This window comes from Arachis hypogaea, chromosome 5 (genome assembly GCF_003086295.3).
Source record: "Arachis hypogaea cultivar Tifrunner chromosome 5, arahy.Tifrunner.gnm2.J5K5, whole genome shotgun sequence".
NCBI lineage: Eukaryota > Viridiplantae > Streptophyta > Magnoliopsida > Fabales > Fabaceae > Arachis > Arachis hypogaea.
In genome coordinates this window covers 40,075,288-40,097,434 of record NC_092040.1, presented here as the reverse complement: position 1 = coordinate 40,097,434, position 22,147 = coordinate 40,075,288, and the positions used below count along the sequence as shown (strand labels likewise).

At 33.1% G+C, this 22,147-nt stretch overlaps 2 protein-coding genes and 1 long non-coding RNA gene across 3 annotated transcripts; 2 read left to right on the top strand and 1 right to left on the bottom strand.

Moving 5' to 3' along the window:
• The first annotated feature begins 980 nt into the window (after positions 1 to 980).
• LOC140184582 (uncharacterized) lies at positions 981 to 3,592 on the top strand. The gene is made up of 2 exons (XR_011881658.1): positions 981 to 1,159; positions 3,253 to 3,592. It is a non-coding gene; the product is annotated as an uncharacterized lncRNA (long non-coding RNA).
• A 4,544-nt stretch (positions 3,593 to 8,136) lies between these two features.
• LOC112801396 (RNA-binding protein Y14) lies at positions 8,137 to 10,354 on the bottom strand. Its single transcript, XM_025844097.2, has 4 exons — positions 9,903 to 10,354; positions 9,598 to 9,734; positions 8,837 to 8,988; positions 8,137 to 8,478 (listed from the first exon to the last, which is right to left on the bottom strand). Exons 1-4 carry the CDS (start codon positions 10,180 to 10,182, stop codon positions 8,433 to 8,435), a joined length of 615 nt encoding a protein of 204 aa, XP_025699882.1. The 5' UTR covers positions 10,183 to 10,354; the 3' UTR covers positions 8,137 to 8,432.
• Positions 10,355 to 11,828: 1,474 nt separating this feature from the next.
• LOC112801395 (porphobilinogen deaminase, chloroplastic) lies at positions 11,829 to 15,055 on the top strand. The gene is made up of 5 exons (XM_025844095.2): positions 11,829 to 12,194; positions 12,949 to 13,354; positions 14,010 to 14,216; positions 14,430 to 14,607; positions 14,690 to 15,055. The coding sequence occupies exons 1-5, from the start codon at positions 11,953 to 11,955 to the stop codon at positions 14,800 to 14,802; spliced, it is 1,146 nt and encodes a 381-aa protein (XP_025699880.1). The 5' UTR covers positions 11,829 to 11,952; the 3' UTR covers positions 14,803 to 15,055.
• Positions 15,056 to 22,147: the final 7,092 nt, after the last annotated feature.

Sequence of the window (22,147 nt, the reverse complement as noted above, 5' to 3'; positions counted from 1 at the left end):
ATACATTTTTTTAAAATAATTGTTAAATCAAAATCAAATTTTTTTTTAGAAAACTAATTTTATCCACATTTAGAGATGGCAATACCATCCGAACCCGCAGATACCCATTCCGCCCCTACCCGCTCGAAACGGGTTTTTAGCGGGGCAGGTTTTTGGGAAGGCCGGGTCGGGTTTAGGTAATATCCGTCCCTACCCGTCCCGCTATATATATAATATATATAATTTTAATATATAATATGTATAATATATGTAAAATAATTAGTAAATGATTAATAATATTATATCATATTCAAATTTTAATTTTAATTTATGTTATGTATGTGATGATGGTTATATAAATTTTAAAATTTAATTTTATTTATTGGATTTTAATAATTATAGGGTCAGGTAGGGGTGGAGCGGATTAGGGTTCAATGTTTTACTACCTGCGGGTAGAAGTAGGGCGGGTTTTATTCGGGTTGTTATACGGCGGGGCGGGGACGGATAGAGCAAAAATCCGCTCCTACCCGCCCCGTCAAGTTGGTCATAATATATGAGTAGATTCAATCATTATTCAGTAAAGTAGAGTTCATTACCTCTTCATTGAACTCTTAAATTTATGTAATTAGAACCTATATCAGTGAATACAATTTAAAATGGTATTTAATGAATGTGAAGTAAAGAACAATTATATTGCAAGGTTAGATTAAAAAATTAATTTTAAGTAAGAATAATCATCAAATGATAACAAAAAATAAGTGTAAATTCCGTAAAATTAGTAGATAATTAGTTAATAAATTAGTTTTTAACAAGGAAGATTAGAAATGCGAATATTATATCAAATTAGAATAGAACTCATCAAAATGAGAATTTTGACACTAATTTCAAAAAATTCAATCCAAGATCGGATCGAACAGATCGAACCGGTTAAACCGGACACAAACCGGACCGTGGCCCAACCGGACCAACTTATAAATGAACCCACGCTCCATCTTCTCTTCATTTTCAGCTGAAGCACGTTGAAAGCATTCAGCTCCAGGGAAGGAAAGAAAGAAACGCCGAACCCTTACGTTGATTTCAATTCGCCGTATCTCATCCGTCCGAGCTTCGATCGCCATACCGTTTGCGGCTACGCGTCCACCGCGTCGAGTTCTACATTTCTACCGGAACAATTCTATAGGTAAGCCCTTAAATATTTTCAGCTACTCTTTTCCTCTAAAATTTGAAATATAGGAAGGGAAGTTGAATTTCTTTAATTTCTGATATTTTAGGATCCAATTAACTTGTGAAAAACATTCACTCTTACTTATGTGAAACTTGGGTAAGGTGAGGATACGATAATTCTATTTTAATTTCATTGAATTTGAGCTTTGAGTATTAAATTGGGTATATATGTGTTATAAATGTGTATTAGGTTGTGAATAAATAATTGGAGTTTTGAATTGTGAAAATTAGAATTTGGAGGAAGCTGAGCCTAGTGTTTAATGAATTCTGGAAGGGCTGTGTTTGTTTTAGAAAGGCTGTGTTTGCTATAATTAAAATTGCCTTGATCATTACGTGGGAATCGGCTAAGGTATGATTTAGGTTTCTTGCATTTAATATATAATTTTCTGTGAAAACTTAGGCTAGATGACCATAGGATAAGTTGGAATGGAAATGTATGATTAATGTTTAGTAATTTGTTACTCAGTATATTTGGTTGGTGTTTGTGAATAATTAGTAATTGATTGTGGGTGGTGGTTCTCACGTTGATTTGGAAAGAACCATGATTAAATGTGTTGAATGTTGTTGTTGTTGAATATATTCGGTTGAGTGTTGTTGGTGGGTGTTGTGTTGGAAATTGATATGTTGAAAGTGAATGGAATGGAAATTGTGGATGAGAATGAGGCTTAAAGGGTTTGAAAAATTGGTTTTGGGTTGAACTTTGCTGGGTTATAACTTGGCTTCTAGAACCCCAAATTGATAACAACTCGTTTTAAATGAAATTTGGACTCGTGAAGTTTATGCCATTCAAAGAACGGAAGAAAAACGATTTAAAATGACTGAGTTATGCCCTTTGGAAGATTGAGTTTATAAAATATGTTTGAAACCAATTCTGCAGCTTTGTTTGTTTTCAATTCTGCTACTGCTGCATTGCTATGCTTCTGCCTTATTTTTTTTAAAGGACGTACGCCCACGCGTATGCGTGGAGTGGATTTTCAGCAATGCGTATGTGACGAGTCCCATGCGTGCGCGTAAGGAGTAAACAAGCCTGTTCATGCGTACGCATGACAAAGGGACGCACGCGCGAGCTGCAGTTTTACATTTTCACGCACATGCGTAAGTCACGCATACGCGTGATTCCTATTTCAGCAAACATGATTTTTAATATTTTAAACTAAATTTCAAACCTCTAAACCTCTATTTTCATTCCTTTAGTCTTGAATATTAGTGTTAAACTTGATAATCGATGAAGCTAGAAAATGAGGATAACTTGGAGGTGAAGTAAAGTTGAAAAGTGATGATTTGATTATGAGATGTTATGGATGAGTTGTATATGATACTTGATTGGATGTTCTGATGAAAGATTATGTATGAAATTTGGCTTGAATGATTTAATGATCTAAGTTACGAGATTCTCTGGATAAAGTGCCGTGGCTTGCCACCACGTGTACTAGGTTGAAAACTCGATACTCTGTTGACCCTACGACGTAAGTGTGACTGGGCACTATATAAATTCCCGAGAATGTTACACCCATTGAGCAATATTGATTATTTGAGATAAAGCTATGCATAGACTCTTGGGGATGTACGTCGGGGGACAGTCTAAGTACAATTCAGAGTTGTCGGATTGGCTGGATAACCGACAGATTAACCTCATCAGCCATAGGACAGGCATGCATCATATGCATTCTATTTGAATACTTGTTGTGTATTAACTGGGTGTGCCTAAATGTACTTGCCATGCTAAATGCATATTTGTTACTTGCAGTATTTATAACCTTCTTGTGCTTGCCTTTATCTGTTTATTTGTCTATGAAATGCTGACGAAGATGGAGGTATGGAGGAATGGTAGTATGGGACTTAAATTTAAGATTAACTTAAGTTAGGTTTAGATACTCTTAGAAAACCACCTTTTACGGCTCCTGTTTAATACTTTAAGCTCTATAATCTGAGTGTCGGCGTTCTAGGATTGCCTCTGACATTCCCAGGGCCTTATATATTATGTGTGTGGCACCTTTACCATACTGAGAACCTCCGGTTCTCATTTCGTACTATGTTGTTGTTTTTCAGATGCAGGTCCGGAGGCGTCTTGTTAGGTGTCTGAGCTCCTGAAGCGAAGTGGTTATCGGGTTATTTTGTTGCACAATGATGTATATGTATGTACTTAGCTTTCTCTCTGCATATCCTAGTCTTTTTTATCCTCTTAGAGGTTTATGGAGAGGAAAGGTTTTGCTTATGTACATTTGGGTTTTGGATATGGATATATATATGTAAATATTCTCCGGCCAGCCTTGACTTCGCAGACTAAGTTAGGAGCTTGTTATTTTGTATCTTTGGCTCTCTATTCCTACTTTTATTATTTTATGATTGATAATTATAGTTTTCTTCATACGCAAGTCATTCCGTTTTCAGAGCGTTGCGTTTTTTTTATTTCACAATTTTATTTTACCCATTTTCAAGGCTCCTAGTTTATTATATTCTTTCTGCTATTATATGTACACATTTTATTTTAGAGGTCGTAGCGCCTCACCATCTCTATATTACATTCTAGGTGTAATGCTCTGTGTGGTAGGATGTTACAATAAGAATATGGCTCATCAATAAAAAATTAAAAAATATTATAACTTGTATCTTAAAAGAATTAATTTCGATAAAAAAATATTTTTATTCTATGAAATAATCAAAAAATTAAATAAAATATTTTGATTCTAAAACTCACACTCGTAAACAATAAAAAATACTATATATAATATTTAAACATACAAAATTTAATAATAGAAATTTGGTAGAAAATTGGACACCAAAGTACTTTTTTAAAATCTTATTAGACGTCTTTATATTTATTAACATTAAATGTATAAAATCGGATTTACAAAAATATTAAATGTCTATTTCTACCAACATGATTTGCGAAAATTTAATGAATATCTATTATTTTTATTAATTATTAAATATCTAAATTATGATCCACGCTATAATTGATGAGTGCATATTTTATATACTTTTTTGGCACTATTTTTTGAATATTTTTAGTACATTTTGTTAAGTTTTATTATGTTTTACTAGATTTTAGTACAAAAATCACTTTTTGGATATTATTTTAAGTTTTTGTGATTTTTCTAAGATTTTTGATGATTTTTGGGTTTGGCAAGTTTTGACAAAGTCTGATTCAGAGGTAAAGAAAGGATAACAGCAGACTTCCGTGTATTCAAATGAGCATTTCTAGAGCTACAAAGGTTCAATTGACGCGCTCCCAATCGCGTTTGAAAGTTAACTTTCAGAGCTTTTTAGCAATATAAAATAATCATACCTTTCTTTGGAAATGATTGCCCAAACTGGACGTTGAACGCCCAACTTATCCACTTTCTAGCATTTAACGCCCCAAGAGGATCAAGGCCAATGTTGAAAGCCCAAGACTAGCGTTCAACGCCACCAAGGGAGCATCAAGGTAGTGACACCCCCTAGTGGGCATTCAACGCCCACTCCTCCAAGTTGGACACCAAGCTCAACCCAAACACTCACCAAGTGGGTCCAGAAGTGGATTTTCACACCTTTATCTTAGTCTATTTCATTTTTGTAATTTTTAATTATTATTAATATCTTTTCAGATATAGTTATTCGTATAAATAGAAGGAAGATCACATTTGTTAAAAACTTTTGATCTTCAACTTCTCAAAACTTATCTTTTCTGTAAATTATGAGCGGCTAAACCTCTTAGATTAAGGATAGGAGCTCTTAGCCTCTTAGATCAAGAATAGGAGTTCTGCTTATTCCTATGTATTAATATCATTACTTTTCTAGGAGCTCTTAGCCTCTTAGGTCAAGGATAGGAGCTCTGCTTATTCCTATGTATTAATATCATTACTTTTCTACTTTAATATATGTTTGATTCTAATCTATGATGTATTGTCATTCTTCATTTTTATGAATATGGGGGTGAAACGAAAGTATGATCCTTTGTTCTACACGAGTTCTTTACGAGTCCTGACACGGATAGTATTGAACTACAGAGTACATCACAAGTTCCAACAAATTACTTGGGCTAATTGGGATATATGACATGAAATCTCATTAGTCAATGGTAATTGAGGTTCTTGTGGCTCCAAGGCTACAAGGCTAGAATCATAGAGTTTCATTCTCTGATCCGAAAAATCCGACCTTGTCTGTGATGTTTTGAGGAGGATCATCAGAGATTGAATTGTGTGAGTTTCACCCTCGTCCATATTGACTGAGCTGCATTTGGTTTGGATCCGAGGAGATTAATAACCACGACCCATGGCTTAATCACTTACAGCCTTGCCATTGAATGAATCACTCATTGTTAAAGTAGTCAGTAAAAAGTAAATCCAGAAGAACAAGTATCTACGTCAATTCTTTATTGTTTTTTTTATTATTTTGTTTATGCGCCTACAACAGCAACAATCAACTTTCTATTCGCCTAACTAAGATCTACACGATAACCACAACTTACTCAATCCGGCGATTCTCGTAGGATTGGACCCTCACTCACCTAAGGTATTACTTGAATGACCCTCACTCACCTAAGGTATTACTTGAATGACTCGATGCACTCGTCGGTTCAATTGTGCGAGTTTCATTTTCGCGTACCAATAATTAAATGTCTATTATTTCTATTATACAATATACAATATAAAAAAGATAATAATTAAGTTTATTAAAATATTTGACAATTAACATAATTTTAATTATTAAATATTAATTTGTATAATTAAAAAAATTTAAATATTTTAAGAAAAAAAAAGTATGTATACTAACACTAAAATATGCTATATTAATATTTTTGGTGTTAAAATATTAGTTATTGTAAGATAATATGTTGATATAACCATAGAGAGAACCTAAAAGAACTAAGAATCATAGAATACAAAAATGTATGATTTTGATTTCTTGAATAACAGTGAGATTGATGTTTGTTTTTTTTTTTGTGAAATTTTTATTCCAATCCACATGAGGCTAAAGTAAATTTTTATACGTTAATCAATTACGGTTCACAATAAATAAAATTAGGTATTACAATTGCCTTTTATTTTAACCCTTTTTATTTATCAAAATACTTCTTAACAGTGTAACAATGACTTTTCAATTGTTAATTTAAAATTAAAAGTATCCTAAAATTTGAGTACTTTGTATGCATAAATTTATATTTTTAAAATAATATTAATAGTATTTTAAATAAATTGATAATATAATATATATTTTTTGAAATAAATTTTAATATTAATTTCATAATTTTTGAAGATTGCATACGTATAAATTATTTTATTTTTAAACTATAAAATAATATTTATATCTTTAAAATATATTTTATTTTATTATAAAAAATATAAAGAATAACATAAATTATGTCCTTTTAATAATTTTATTTTCTAACATGATTTTAATTAACATTGTTCAAACAATATCTATTTTTCCAAAATAATTTTTGATAAAAAATATTTAACCACAAAGTACATTAACATCAATCCAATTTAAATTAAAATTAATACTATAAAATTGTATTTATATCAACATTTATTTGCAAACATTATTGCAAACATACTATAAATTGGTTGTTTTGACCATATTTTTTTGGTGACTTATTTTTTTTTGGTGACTTGTTTTGACCATATTTAAAAATCACAACATCCTTCTAAGGGTTAACACCCATTTAAATTTGATGTACTCCTCAATTTTTTTTTTCTTCACCTCCTCCCCTTTGTAAGAGCCTCCACTAACTCCTTTTCCAAGTTGTCTCCTAGATTAGTAGCTCCAACTTTTTTAGGAATTATAATCACCCTTTTTCAATATGCTATTCTTTGGATTTTAGAATAAGAAAAATATTTTAAATTTGACGCTAACCATTAAAAAATTATTTAAATTATCTTTCTAAATTTTATTAATATTTAATAACTAAGAACAATTTAAATAATTTATCCATCAATTATTAGTTGTCAAGATTATGTTTTATTATTTTAGGTGGTTATCTTTTATGGCTAAAATAACATTTTTCTTCCCAAATAACTCCATTAGCCCAAAGTGTAGTCCTCTGCTTCTGAATATTAGAAGGGCTGCTAATATATCTGACAAAAAAAAAGGTATTGCTAAGATCCAACACTTTTGTACAGATTATAGAAATGTAGATAATATTCCCGTTTTTAAAAAAAAAAGAAATGTAGATAATATTTGATGTAAAATAGCATAAATTTAAATTTCATCTCAATAAAATTCAAAGTACATCAAATCAAAGCAATTAGTAAACAGTAAACAAGTCCTTTTGTATGTAATGAAAATTGAGGAGTTTTGTAAAGAATCCCCCGTCCTAAAATCCCTTATTTTATTTATTATTAAGGGAGTGGATCCTCTCCACTCCTGTCTTTATTTATCGCTTGCTGTCATGTTTTCTACAATTTATTTTTTATTCAAAAAAATAAATGTGAATGATTCAACTGTTGTGTTATATATTATCAAAATCAATCTTGCTAGAAAACCAAGCCAACTTAGAACTAACTAGCTGAAAAATAACCAACCCCTCGCAAAAGGGCTCGTAGTTCACTAGTTCTCATTGAAAATCCAGGACAAACGGCTAGACAAAAGCATTCGCCATCAAATTCTTTGTAGTTCCAAAATCAAAGAACCTTTAAAAACAAAATTACTTTCCATCGGGTCAGGACCCTCGTGTGAACGAAATCTCAATCTATGGAAGAGAACCCGCCCACAAAACTTCTGGTGCTTTCAAGCAATTTTTTCTTATTCAATTGAAACTTACCAACCTTTCAACAGTTGAAAATATTTAGTTTAATTAGTCGGCATTACCTAAATTTCTCAATCATGAGAAGAAATTCTCCGGTGCCACCAAACTAATAGCCTGGCGTTACACATTGGACCTAGTATATGGGAAAAGGAAATGCACGCATCGAAACATTCATCTGCACATCACCCATGTAACAAACATTGTTGCAATCCAAAGGCAATCATACATTCCTCAACATAATGCCATTACATGTACCAAAAGCAAAAACAGGATACATTACTACAATGCAGTATATTAAACTCCATACGCCAAGATAAACTAAGCTAAAAATTAATATCATTCGACAAGGGATGTCTTAGTAAGAATCCTCCCAACAACAAATATGTAATTTTTTGCCTCAACAGAGCACAAGCATTGGAAAAATTTCCACAATTCGAATAAAGCCGCTAATTTAAGGATCCACACACAAAACACAATCATGTAATCAATACACACCATGTCAATATCTCCTGCGAGGGCTCCTTGAGCGTCGCTCACGAGTTGGTCTGCAAAATATCAAAGTGCCAAATATTGAATCACTTGGGAGAAATAAAACAGCCAGTCAAAGTTAACACCAGTTGGTTCAGAAATAAATAAATTTACAGCAGGGGGAACCTCCCGATAAACAAATTCTGGAAAACTGAAATTCAAACCTTCTTAACTTAAATAGTGCACAGTACAGGAAATACAACATATTTTCGTTTTTCAATCCCTTTACCAAGGAGAAAGTTATATAAACATATGCATTTCAATTTCTATTAACCCCAACCTACAAAAGTGTCAGATATCCTTTACAAAGGACTATGATGGGAAATAACAAACAGAAAGCAATACGCAGACCACATCAAACATTTAGAAACATACCTAGCATTCTTTCTTCTCGCTGATTCGTTAATAGGTCCACTGCTGAATGCCCAGTCTACGTAAATGGTTTGTGTGAGAAGCTCGGATCCATTCAAATTCTCTATGGCATTACGAGCTTCCTCAGCACGCTCATATTCAATCAGGGCATAACCCTAAAATCAAAATAAACATCAGCACTAAGAAACAGTGCACGTGGAAGAGAAAATTTGCTATTACCAAAATCAATCAGTATTATCAAAAGGTGAAACAAGAGTGGTAGATGTCCTCCTAGTTAACAAGATGAGGTGAAAGAAAAGATAGGGAAAAACAGTGTTGCATATCCTCCTCTTCCCAATAAACAAAAACCATAGCAGCATCAACTCATACTTCCTTAGGAATGGTCCTATCTTTCTCCCTTCGCATCCTTTGAAAAATAACATGGCACTGAATTATATTTACACTCAGCACCATCAATTTGAGGAAATTTTGTGATAAAATGCAGCCAAATCGTATATGCAACAAGGAGAGACAGATTAACAGTCATTGGCTGCCCCAAGTACATGTTTGGGGGCAATAATTGACCATGCAGCAAAACAAATACATGCAATGAGTCATAACAAGCAAAATAAAAGGCCAAATTGAAGTTAAATCAGAATACCAAATATTTGAATCAGCAAACCAAATTGGATTGTTAAAATATCACTTCAAAACTAGGAGCACATTGACAAATATTGGCGATAATATTGCTATGGACTGCGTTGAGAAGAGGCGCTATCACTTACTTTGACAAAACCAGTGCGACGGTCGAGATTCAAATGCAAGTTCTTAATCTCTCCGTATTCTCCAAAAGCGTTTTGCAAATCATCCTCCTGCGCTTCCTCGTGCACGCCCGTCACCAGAATAATCCATCCTTCAATGGCTGAACCAAACACAACGTTCCAAAAACAAATCGAAGCATACAAGAAAAGCATTCAATTAAAACATACAACAGAAATGTGAGAACGAAACAACAAAGATTAATGTACGGAAGGAAATAGTAAAGCGAAACCCTAACCCTAGGGGAGAGTGAGAGAGAATAGGGACTAACATCTTTGAGGGCCAGGACCGCCCTCGGTGGCAAGGGAGTCGAAATCGGAGCCCTGGAGGCGGGTATTGCGGTTGGGATCGGAGTCCTGACGGAAGCCGCGGCCCTTGGTCTTCTTAGGGGTGGAGAGGGAGGAAGAGGCGCCGGCGGTGATGGCGGACTTGAGCTTAGGAGGAGGAGCGCGGGGGTCAGCGTCAGCGTCGGCGGCGGCGTCCTCGTCCATGAGGTCGTCGTCCTCAGGCTCGAAATCCAAGGCTTCTCCATCGGCACCGTTACCCTGCATCGTGGCGGTTCGGTTCAAGTGAGTTTAGCTGAGGTGAGGTCGGTGGCGAAGGGAGCGAGACCGCTGTTATGATGATTCATGCGTTGTATGTTATTTGTATCCATCGGGGTTTATCTAGGGCTGGGGCGGGGCCACCCTATTCCATATTTACAATTTTCCCTATTTTTTATTTAATCAAAGTCTGTATAATTGAAGTAATTTTATGGGTTTGCCACATTTTCGAAAACTTAAAATTGAAATGTCATTTTTCAAATTAAATATTTAATATTATTTTTTTATATTACAATAATTAATGATAATTAAGGTTAAGTATAATTTTGGTCTCTAAAATATAGAGTGAATTTTTTTTTATCTTCAACCATTTTTGCATACAAAATCGTCATTTTTACTTAAATCTTAAAAATTTGGATCAAATTATTCATAACAAAAAAATTATAAAATAAGAAAAAAGAAAAAATAAGAGAAAGAATTTCTACGGAGAACTGGAGAAGTAAAGAAGGAAAAAGGAAAGAAGAAGAAGCGGTCCATGATTCACCTTTTCTTTCGCTGTCACTTTCGATTTTGATCCCTAAGTAAAGACGATTTTAAAATCAAGTTAAATTTTAGAAATTGTAAAAAAATGTTGAGGACGAAAAAAATTTTCGATCTATATCTTAAAAATTAAAATCATACTTAATCCTAATTAAAAATAATAAATTAATTCACTTTAACAAAAATAATATTTGAATAATTAATTTAAAAAATGATATTTTGATAATAAATTAAAAAAAACAATACATTAGTAAAAAATCAATTTTATTTTATTTTTTTATTTTTTCTATTTTTTCTTATATTTTATTTTTAAAAATAGTACATGTATATTAAAAATTAGTTATCATATATTTATTTATAATATATGTATTTAGTTATAAATAAATATGTTATTTTATATATTTTTATATAAATTTTAACATATATTTTATATAAACAATTAATTTAACAGTTAAATTTTTATGTACACATAACATAATTATATGCTCTTATATAAATTTAATAAAATAATTTTTTTATAACACTGATTCTTATTAAAAAAGATCTACTTTGACTCAAACCATAATTTTTGTGAGACAATATAATTTATCTATTATCTTTTTGTTAACTCATAACATAAATTATTTAACTGAAACATTATATTATTAATTAATTGATAAGTGTCATATTATTAATGGACCTATTTATCCTTATTTATTCACACAAAATAATGTTAAAAATTTATTTGTCAAGAATATATTTATATTGTTTACTTCTGTATAAATAGTAATGGACAATGTTAGTTGTAAATCCTAAAACTTTACAAGATAAATAATACTTTTTTTAAAGTGATATTTAAACACAAAATATTTATACAAAAAAATCCCTTAACAAAGATAAGAGTATTTCTTTTCAATTTAACATTATATTTAACGATCAATTCATCAATTTAATGTGTTAATTTTGTAAATTTCATTACAAATTAATAACAAATATAACGAAAGAGTCATGTTATCTCACTGAGATATTTGTGTTAAAAATGATATTTTTTTTTTAAAAGTTAAAAAACTCCTCTTTTTTCTAAATTAAAGGAATAATACATTGAAATAGCAGGTATTATTATTATTGGGAGATTTTTTTTTAAAATTTTATTTATTTTTATTCTTATTTATGAATTATTAAAATATTAATGCGCAAGAACTTTATCTATAACACATTATATCATCAAAACAGCTAATAAGAGTAAGGCACTCGAAGCTGATGTTGTGTGCTCTCTTCGAAATGAAGACCCTTTGTTGTTCCTCTGCACCATCAACGCTCATTGGCCATGTCCATGGCTCTTCCTTCTCCAATTCAGCGCTGGCTTTGCCATTTCTCAAAACTTCATCCTTCTCCAAAGCCTCCACAAAGCTCCGCGTTGGGGTCACCAAAGCCTCCGTTGCCGTTGAGCAACAAACTCAGCAGACTAAGGTTGCACTCATCAGAATTGGAACCCGTGGAAGGTATTCCTTTTCTCCATTTCTTCTATAAATTTCTGCTCTTATAAATTTTTTGGATCTTTTTTATTTTTTTTTTCTTTTAGGATTCTGGGTTTTATCTTAACGGGGCTCACTGTTTTGCTGGGTTATCGGATTTGACTTCATACTTTTGTGGGATTATTTTGAAACGTTACTATATAAATGCTAACACGATAAAGCCTTTCTTAACTTAGGATGTGGATCATACTTGTCCATGGCTGCAGTGTGTATGATGGATTTTTTTTTTTTTTTTTACATGTTTCCAATTGGGATCCAACCTCATTAAAAATGAAAATGATTGTAGAATTGTATACCATGTCATTTATTGGTGAAGACAACTATGCAATGTCATAATAAATTATACTATGATGGATCTTTAACAAGTCGGTTAGCTTGTGAAATGGATTATTCAGCTTGATATTTGGTTCTCTTTATTTTGCAAAAATACATGGATACTATTAGAGAGATTGGAATGTTTCAGTTTCTTAAAAGACATTCCAGAGATGTAAAATGAACTAATCAATGCAGTTGATAGATATAGTTTGACTTCATATCTATAGATATGATTGGTCTAGAATCAATGGTTTAAAAACAAAGCAATCTTTGTTTCTTGGGCTGTGAAATTGGTATGTTTATTTATTACCCATATTCCATATATTACTAGCCATATATTCAATCAAGTGTTCTCTGATTCATGCTTCATTTTGGGTTATCTGTGTGTTTTTTATGCGTAGAGCAGTCCCCTAGCTCTGGCTCAGGCATATGAGACTAGAGATAAACTCATGGCATCACATTCGGAGCTAGCCGAAGAGGGGGCTATTCAGATTGTAATAATAAAAACAACAGGTGACAAAATACTCTCTCAACCACTTGCAGACATTGGAGGGAAGGGCTTGTTCACCAAGGAAATAGATGAGGCACTCTTGAACAGTGAAATTGACATCGCTGTCCATTCAATGAAGGACGTGCCTACATACTTACCTGACGGAACAATTTTACCATGTAATCTCGAGCGTGAAGATGTCAGAGATGCATTCATATCATTGTCTGCAACTTCTCTAGCTGATTTACCCTCTGGAAGTGTTGTTGGTACTGCTTCGCTAAGACGGAAGTCACAGATACTCCACAGATATCCATCCCTAACTGTAAGCTAGTTTTCTCTCATACGCATTATCCCAACAGGATGAAAGAACGTTATTATTTACAATACATAGTTAAATAAATTAACCTTAATAGATTACTTAAATGGGTTTTCTCTGCATATGATTTTAAATATCAGTAAGGAGTCTTGTCTCCACAACTTGGAAAAAACTTTAATTGGTTTATTAGTGTTTAAAATAGGGAGTTATGGTTAATCAGTTTTATTATGTTTGAAGGTTCAACATGCATTCTCAAAATAAAATACAAAAAGCAAAGTGACAATGAATCACATGGTGTCAAGGTGTTAAGCGTTCGTATGCTGACACCCAGTACATATATCATATTTTAAAAATGTTTCTGAAATCTGAAGGCATGTGCAATGGAGAAAGCTATTGCTTCATATGATGATGTACTTTTACTTTCCTTTAGGTGACTTAACTTTTGATCAAAGCATTTAAAGCAATCATTTGTGGATGTTGCAACTAAGCAAGGCATTAGTTAGTGTCGTGTTGTGTCACCTTCACAGGCATGGCTTGATGCTTGTGACTGCAGAGTAATAAAGAATGCCATTCTTGGTAGTGTTATTCTAAGATTGTGGAGTGGCATTGCTTGTTTTCTTAAAACTTCAGTCTTATAAAACTGTTGTTTTGGTTACCTCAGGTTCAGGAAAATTTCCGCGGCAATGTTCAAACAAGGTTGAGAAAACTCAATGAGGGGGTTGTCCAAGCTACACTATTGGCATTAGCTGGACTCAAGCGCTTAAACATGACGGAAAACGTGACTTCAACCCTATCAATTGACGACATGCTTCCGGCAGTTGCTCAAGGTGCAATTGGAATAGCCTGTAGAAGTAATGATGATAAAATGGTGAGACTTCTACTACAGTTTAACCTTTTTGTTTTCAACATACTAATCATGTCGTGTTGCATCTTCTATGGTTTCTCTGTGTTTTTGTTAAATAATTCCTGCTCAGGACATATAAAAAAAGAGGCTGGCATGTATTGAACATCAGAATAGTTAGTTCTTTACTCATTTTATTGCTCAATATTCGCACGCCATTTTCGTGGTTCGGTTGTACAGGCAGAATACATTGCTTCATTGAATCATGAAGAAACAAGATTGGCAGTTGTCTGCGAAAGGGCCTTCCTCACGACTTTGGATGGGTCTTGCCGCACTCCTATCGCCGGTTATGCTTGCAGAAATGAGGATGGTAATTGCTTGTTCCGAGGACTAGTTGCTTCCCCAGATGGAACTCGCGGTAATTTGATCCTCCTTATACATTTGCCTAGTATTTAAAATCTTTCCACAACCCACAATTGACTTGATTTCCCTTTGTGCAGTGCTAGAGACATCGAGGGTTGGTCCATATGCTGTTGAAGATATGATTGAGATGGGTAAGGATGCTGGCAAGGAGCTTCTTTCTCGGGCTGGACCGGGCTTTTTCAGCAGTTAGCATTTGCAACAGAATATTAAAGTGTAACGTGTGTCTGTGTGGTTATTTCTTGGTCAGATTCTAGGTAGTTGCTTCCTGAGTTGATTAATTCTTTGACCTGTTGTAACTTAAAAGTAGATCAAGTGTTCAACATCAATCTCATCAGGCTCAAATTGTTGTATTTTGAGGATATTTAGATGTCAATTTTCGCCACCGGAAGTATGTACTATTGTACTCTCATTCCCTAATGAAATTTTCAAATATTTTCTCTTAACTTTTTGTCTGAATTTTATTTTATTTTATTTTCTTTTGGATTTTCTGAGAGTATATAACGTAGAATGCAGTGACTAATCTCTCTGTCGTGGAGTCACCAAAAAAAAATCTCTCTGTCGTGGGTCTTGCACTTATGCGCAAACGGCTAAGGTCATAGTTACATAAGGTTTTTTTTGTCCGAACTAAGTCTATGATTCTAATCAATAACAACAAAAGAAATAAATAGCCAAATTGGTTCCAAAATTTTACTCCTGCTCCTTGATTAAATTGGCTTTTCAAATTCGTTTTAAATCGAACTGGTCTGTCAAATTTAGATATTCATCCATTTACGGATTTAATTTGATCAATGAGTTAAATTTGAGTACCAATTTGACTATTTGTTTTGGTAAGAAATATCCAATAAAGGAAAAAAAATCTAAAATGAAGGTGTTAGTAGGGTAAAAATGTTTTCTAAAATAAATAAATAAAATCAATTTGGCTACGTCTATACTTTTTATAATAAATATTGTTTTGACACTAATATTTTCTTAACAACTAAAAATAATATTAATTAAAATAACTATATTTTAACGGGTGTCAAGTTTTTGAATGAGAATAATGTTTTTTTTAGTAAAGTAAAAAAAAAAATAAGTATTATTAAATTTGTAATTTCAATAACGGTGATGCTACATGTATCAATATTTTTGTAACCAAGTTCAACAAAATTGTATAAATCTAGTAAAAAAAACACGTGCATACGTCATAATTTTTATTTTTCTATGCTCGTGTAGCACATAAATTTTTGTTGGAAAACACAGAAATTTATTAATATAGCACAAAAAATTTTGTACATAATACGAACATATCGATATAATATAGAAATTTTTACACGTAACACGTAAATAATTGCATATAGCACATGTTAGTCGAAGAATTTTGTGAATCGAGATGTTGTCGGTCGAACTTGCAAGGATGTTATCTTGGAAAATAGGTGTTGATGGAAAGAGGTCTCAATCTGCCATAACTTATGAAGGATGAGGTTGAGAGACAACGTGTCAAGATTGATGGTGTATTGCATAAGAGCAATTATTTGACTTTGCACTTGGCGGGAACAGTTATTTTTTCGGACTTTTTAAAGATGACATCTGACAGCACAAGATTGGTCGAATTAGTCTATAAATTAACGAGGCTAGAAGAAGCAAGGGATTGGAATTCATCTTTAAAAAACACTCTCGCACACTCACATCCCAACAAATTTCTAAGTCTGTTTTGAGTTCATTTCTGTAGGATTCCTTCCATATCTTTCAATTCACGTCTTTATATTTTCCTTTTAAATTTCATGTAATTTCTCTTTCTGTAATTTATTTCCTTTCTGCAAATTTATTTCTTTTCCTCTTTAAATTTTGCATTGTCTTTTTTCATTTCAAAGTCCTTCGACTGTGTTGAAGACATTTGTTATTCCCTTTAAATTGAAGCCATTCACTTTATTTCTTATAATTTCAAATTCAAATAATTTAATTCTAGTTTACATTTTATTTTTTGTACCCTTTATTTTTTTCAAAGTGGAGTCTTTAGTGCATTTTAAAAACTAGTATCTGTAAAAGAGGAATAAATTTCGCTACCAGATCATAGATATCGAACCAACCCATATTTTTTTATAGCAAATAAATTCTTTGATTCAAATATGCAGAAATCTACATAACAAATTGGCATGTCCAGTAGGATAGGTTTTTGTAAAATTGTGTCAAAGATTTTTCATATGGTATTGATTTAGTGCATGCAATTTTGAAGTGGTAGAATTATCAATATGGCTGAAGAAATTTTAAATAGTAATATAGAATCCTCAAATAATAATGTTTCTGCAGTTATAGCACAGACTTCTGCAAGTTTAACATCCCATGCAGAAGGAATTATTCAAAATTCTAGTTCTCGTGAGAATGTTGCGGTTAATAATGCAATTGTGGGAGGTAGTGGGCGTAATCCACGTCCTCGAGTTTCTCCAACTCCAGTTCAACCACCAGTAACTGCAGGTTGGCCTCCTTTTGGTCTTCTTACGGGTTATACCCCACCCATGGGTAATTTTGCGCCCCCAGTTAGATTTGGGAATGCGCCAGGTGCGGTTAATAATCAACCAAGCTTTTTCTCATTCTGAAATGAGTCGAGATTATCATGTTGGTTCGACATCAAATAATTCGGATTCTATGGCTGCTTTTCAACAACACATTGACGAAAGCCATCATGACCTAGTCAATTTGTTAACTCAACAAATGACTACCATTTTAAATTCAATACTGACCAATAATGAAACAAAGTATGAACGTTTAGCTAGGCAAGTTGAATGAATTGCTCGAATCGTTGATTATGATGAAGGGCAACCTCACTATAAAAATTTTAGGATAAATCCCGAGAATTTGGGTGTTAATTAAGGAAATTTGCATGATTAATCTCGATGAAGAAGAACCTATTCCTCATATGGTTCGACGTAATTAAAACGCTAATGACGTGTTGAACAGAATCCGTGCTAACCAGCATGGGAATCAATACCAAATGACTAGGATTATTGAAAATTTGCTCAATCGAGTAGGTATTAACGTGCGATTCATTGATTGATCCTATTTTGTGTTATCTTTTCCTACTGAAGTACAAACAACTGAAGTGCCAAGAGATGTAACAAATCCTAAGATAGTCACTATGTTTGCAGGGGAGGTTGGAGAGTCTATTATCGAGCATATTGCTTGGTATATGGTCGAATTAGGAAATTTGGCAAATGATAAAAATTTAAAAATGCAGTTTTTCCCTCTTCTTTAACAAAAAATGCTTTTTTTCGGTTTTCAAATATAAGGCCTAATTCGATTTTGACATGGACACAATTAGAGAATGCTTTTTATGCCCAATTTTGTAGGGAGAATTAAATGTTACAATATCAAATTTGGTTGTGATTAAGCGTGACGTTGGTGAGTCAATTGATGACTTTGTGATTTGATTAAAAAATGCACGCAACAAATGTTATGTATCACTTCCTGAAAGTGAAGCAGTTAAGATAGCGACCATGGGATTAGGTTTTTACATGCGTAAAAAATTATTGCATGTTCATATTTCTGATTTGGCTCATCTAGCTGAAAGGGTTAGACAAGTTGAATTACTCAAAAAAGAAAAAGAGGCATTTAAAAGTGAGAAGAAGTTTAAGAATTATAAATCTCTTGTTCAAAAGGAAAATATTTCTTATGTCAAAATGAAAACTTCAAGTGAAGATTCTGAAAACGAATATTTTGAAGTCGACTTGGCTAAATTAAAGAAAGGGTCATCTTATGTATGCACTTCATTGAAAAGAGTTTCAAATGTTGATAAAATTAGTGAAAAACGAAACATAAGGGTGGTAAAAAATATACAAATATTCGATGTGTTGCTCAAAGATAAACAATTGGTTTTACCTCAGAAAAAAACTTTACCCTTGAGTAAGAATTTAAAAGGAAAACCTTTTTATAAGTTTCATCAAGCAACTAACCATGGAAGGGAGGATGAAGTTTGATGAAGAAAAGAAGGATATGAAGGTTGATGTCGATCTATTTGACACCGGTGCAAACTTTGCTAAACCTCATTTCCTTGGGGTGAACATGGCTAGTTTCACTTCGTTTGAGTTCGATACAACCTTGGGAGTTTTTAAGGATATGCTCGACAAGTGTACCCTGGTGTCAAAGATGGGTTACTAGACTTTTTAATGCACCAAATTTAAAGGATAGAGATGTGTTTCTATGTCCAAGGTACAATGCTTTTTCGATGCTGAAGCTGTAGAGATATTTGAGAAAGAGAGGATGAAGAAAGAGTTCGCTCATAAAGAAGAGCAAGTCCGTCAGAGGCATCCTCCTCGATGTCAAAAAGGTCAAAATTCTCAAAATCCTCAAGAGAACCATTCTCTTTCGTTTCGCCACTCCCATGCCATTGGTATTCAATGGATTCAGAATTGTCAAGACTTCCAGGTGGCAAGTTTCGAGAGTATCAATAATAATAGGCTCGAAGGAGTCATTGAGGATATGGTCGTGGTCGATATCCATATCCCAGAGAAAGGACAGAGGATAATCGAGGCGGAATACATTTCTGTTGAGTTCTCATAGAGAAGCTCTCAACTTCTGCAGCAATGGGGCAAAATCTTCTGCTTTGACTAGGGTAGTTTTCCTATCTAATGGTGAGTCTATCCCAAAGGGAAAAAAGTCTTTAAGACCAATATGTAAAGGCAAGGTAGTCGAAGTTGTTTCTGCTAAGTCCAATGAAAATGTTGACTTAAACCCTAATCTCGATAGGGAGTATTTCAAAGAGGGAGATGACGAGATAATTAGCATAGCCTCATTATTTCGTCAGAGTTTTTGGGGAGTTATAAAGGAAATCTCAATGGAGATTATGAGGTTGAATTTGAAGAAAAAGATACATTCGCTTTTGTTTGCGATCATGAAGAAGTAGGTTGTTTCAATAAGCCTACTATACACACATCTTCGTCCACTACATATTAAGGCCATGATGAGTGATATTATTGTCAACAAAGTGCTGGTCGATGGTGATGTAGTGATTAATCTGCTTCTGAAAAGAATGCTGGTTAAGGTTGGGAAATGTCTCGATGATCTGGTTCCTACCAATATTTTTGTTACTGATTATAGCAGTGTTTCAACATCAGCATAAGGGTTGGTTACCTTTCGAATTCAAGTCGGTTCTTCGATACGAAGCACTATCTTCATGGTAGTGACTTCGAAGGCTAATTATAATACCCTATTTGACCGAGATTGGATTCATGGTGTCAAAGCGATACCTTCAACATTGCACAAAAAATTCCTCATTTGGACTTGTGAGGGGAAGACTGAAGTGATAGAGGCTGATGATAGTCTTTATGTTGAGCAGATGCACATCAATTTTCAAGTGTACAATAGCAAGCTGAAACCTTTGGATGTTGACAAGAACCTGAATTCTTATAATTGTAAAGGGTGTTTCTTGACTTCTGAGGGTCTCAACATAATTCCCAATCCCAAAGTATACTCCTCTTGTTTGGGAGTAGTGTTTGTGTTTTTATAAAGAAAATAACAGTTCGAACACTGACATTTCAAGATGTCTAAAGAAAAATATGTGTGGGACTATTTATTTTCTTTAAAAAATTATGTGAATAGCTTTACTTCTGCAGCATGTTCTTCTTTTTCTAGTAATGATTCTTTTGATAAAGTCAAATCAATTAGGAATTTCAATTCAGCAATATGTATTTCAATTAATAGGATAGTTTCGATTCCTAAAGTCAAACCTAGAAATGATTTATTTTCTACAGCATGTATTTTCCTTCTAGGACTAGGTTTGTAGGTAGTGCTTTGATTGATCAAGGCAAAATTGTTAGTCAGTCGAATGTTGATGTATCCCAAGATCTTTGTACTATAAATGATTCAACAGCTAATTTGGTTAGTTGATGATTTCAATAAAGTTTGTATTTCTCATGTGATTTAGTTAACTTATCCTTTGATTGTATTTATGACCTTAAACCCTTGGGTTTCGAAGGACTTTATTTGATGATGATCATACCGATAAGGGATTCGATTCTCAGAATCCGCTTGATGAAGTTAACTTAAGAATTGATGATGCTATAAGGCTCACTTATATTAGCAAACACATTAATGAGGAATTTTAAACAAGATTGATTAAATTTTTGACTGAGTACAAAGATTGTTTTGCATGGGATTATAATGAGATGCTTGGTCTTAATCAATCTTTAGTTGAGCATCGATTGCCGCTAAAGTCTTTTTCTTGACCAGTAAAACATGCTCCTAGGCGTTTTTCTCTTGAAATAAATCTTAAAATAAAAGAGGAGATCGAATGATTAACTAAAGCTAAGTTTATTTGGAATGCATGTTATGTCGATTGGGTGTCGAACATTGTTCTTGTAATGAAGAAAAATGAAAAGTTGTATGTTTCTATCGATTTTCGAGATTTGCATGCAATTCCTAAAGATGAGTAATTCATGCTCGTGGCAGATATGTTAATCGATTTTGCAGCCGGCAATGAAATTTTAAGTTTTATGAACGGATATTTTGGATATAATCAAATATTTATTGTTGACGAAGATGTGTCAAAGACAACTTTTTGATGCCCAGGTGCTTTAGGTACCTATGAATGGTGATGATGTCTTTTGGTTTAAAGAATGTAGGAACAATATATTAACACACTATGAATGTGATCTTTCATGAGTATATTGAAAAATTTATAGAGGTTTATATTGATGATGTAATGGTTAAATCGAACTCCATCGATCAACATCTCGATTATTTGCGCAAACCCTTTGACACGATGCGTCGAAAAGAATTAAAAATGAATCCCCTAAAATGTATATTTGGTGTATCTGTGAGAAGTTTTTTAGGTTTTGTAGTTCAAAAGAAAGGAACAGCAATCGATAAAAATAAGGTTAAAGTAATATTGGAATTACCACCTCCAACATCGAAAAAGGACGCTTAATTTTTCTAGGAAAAGTAAAGTTTTTGCGATGATTTATTTTAAATTTATCTGGTTGAACGAGAATTTTTTCTTCTTTAGTCAAATTAAAAGATGCGTCACAATATGTATCGAATAAGGATCATAAAGAGGCATTCGATTGATCAAGGCTTACCTTTCTAATGCACTTCTTATGGCTACTGCTCTCCATTAGAGCCTTTGAAATTGTATGTTGCAGCTTTGACAAATACAATTAGATATATGCTACTGCAAGATGATGAAGCAGGAAATGAAAGAGCTATTTATTATTTAAGCAGGGTCTTGTCTGATATCAAGACGACATATTCTCCAATCAAGATGTTGTGCCTTTCCTTTTATTATGCTTGTATGAAGCTTAAATGTTACATGATAGCCAAAACCATAAGGTTTATTGCACAAACAAACCTTGTTAAACACATGCTATCTTATCCAGTTCTGCGTGGTCGATCGACCAAATAATCTTAATAACCAGGGTGTAAATATTGTCGAAATCGAACCTTGGAAATTGTATTTCAATGAATCAAAGCATGAAAGATGGTACTAGTATTGGCATTTTGATTATGTCCCCGAACGGGGTCTCATTGAAATTTTTGTTTAAATTAAAATATTCATATTCGAATAA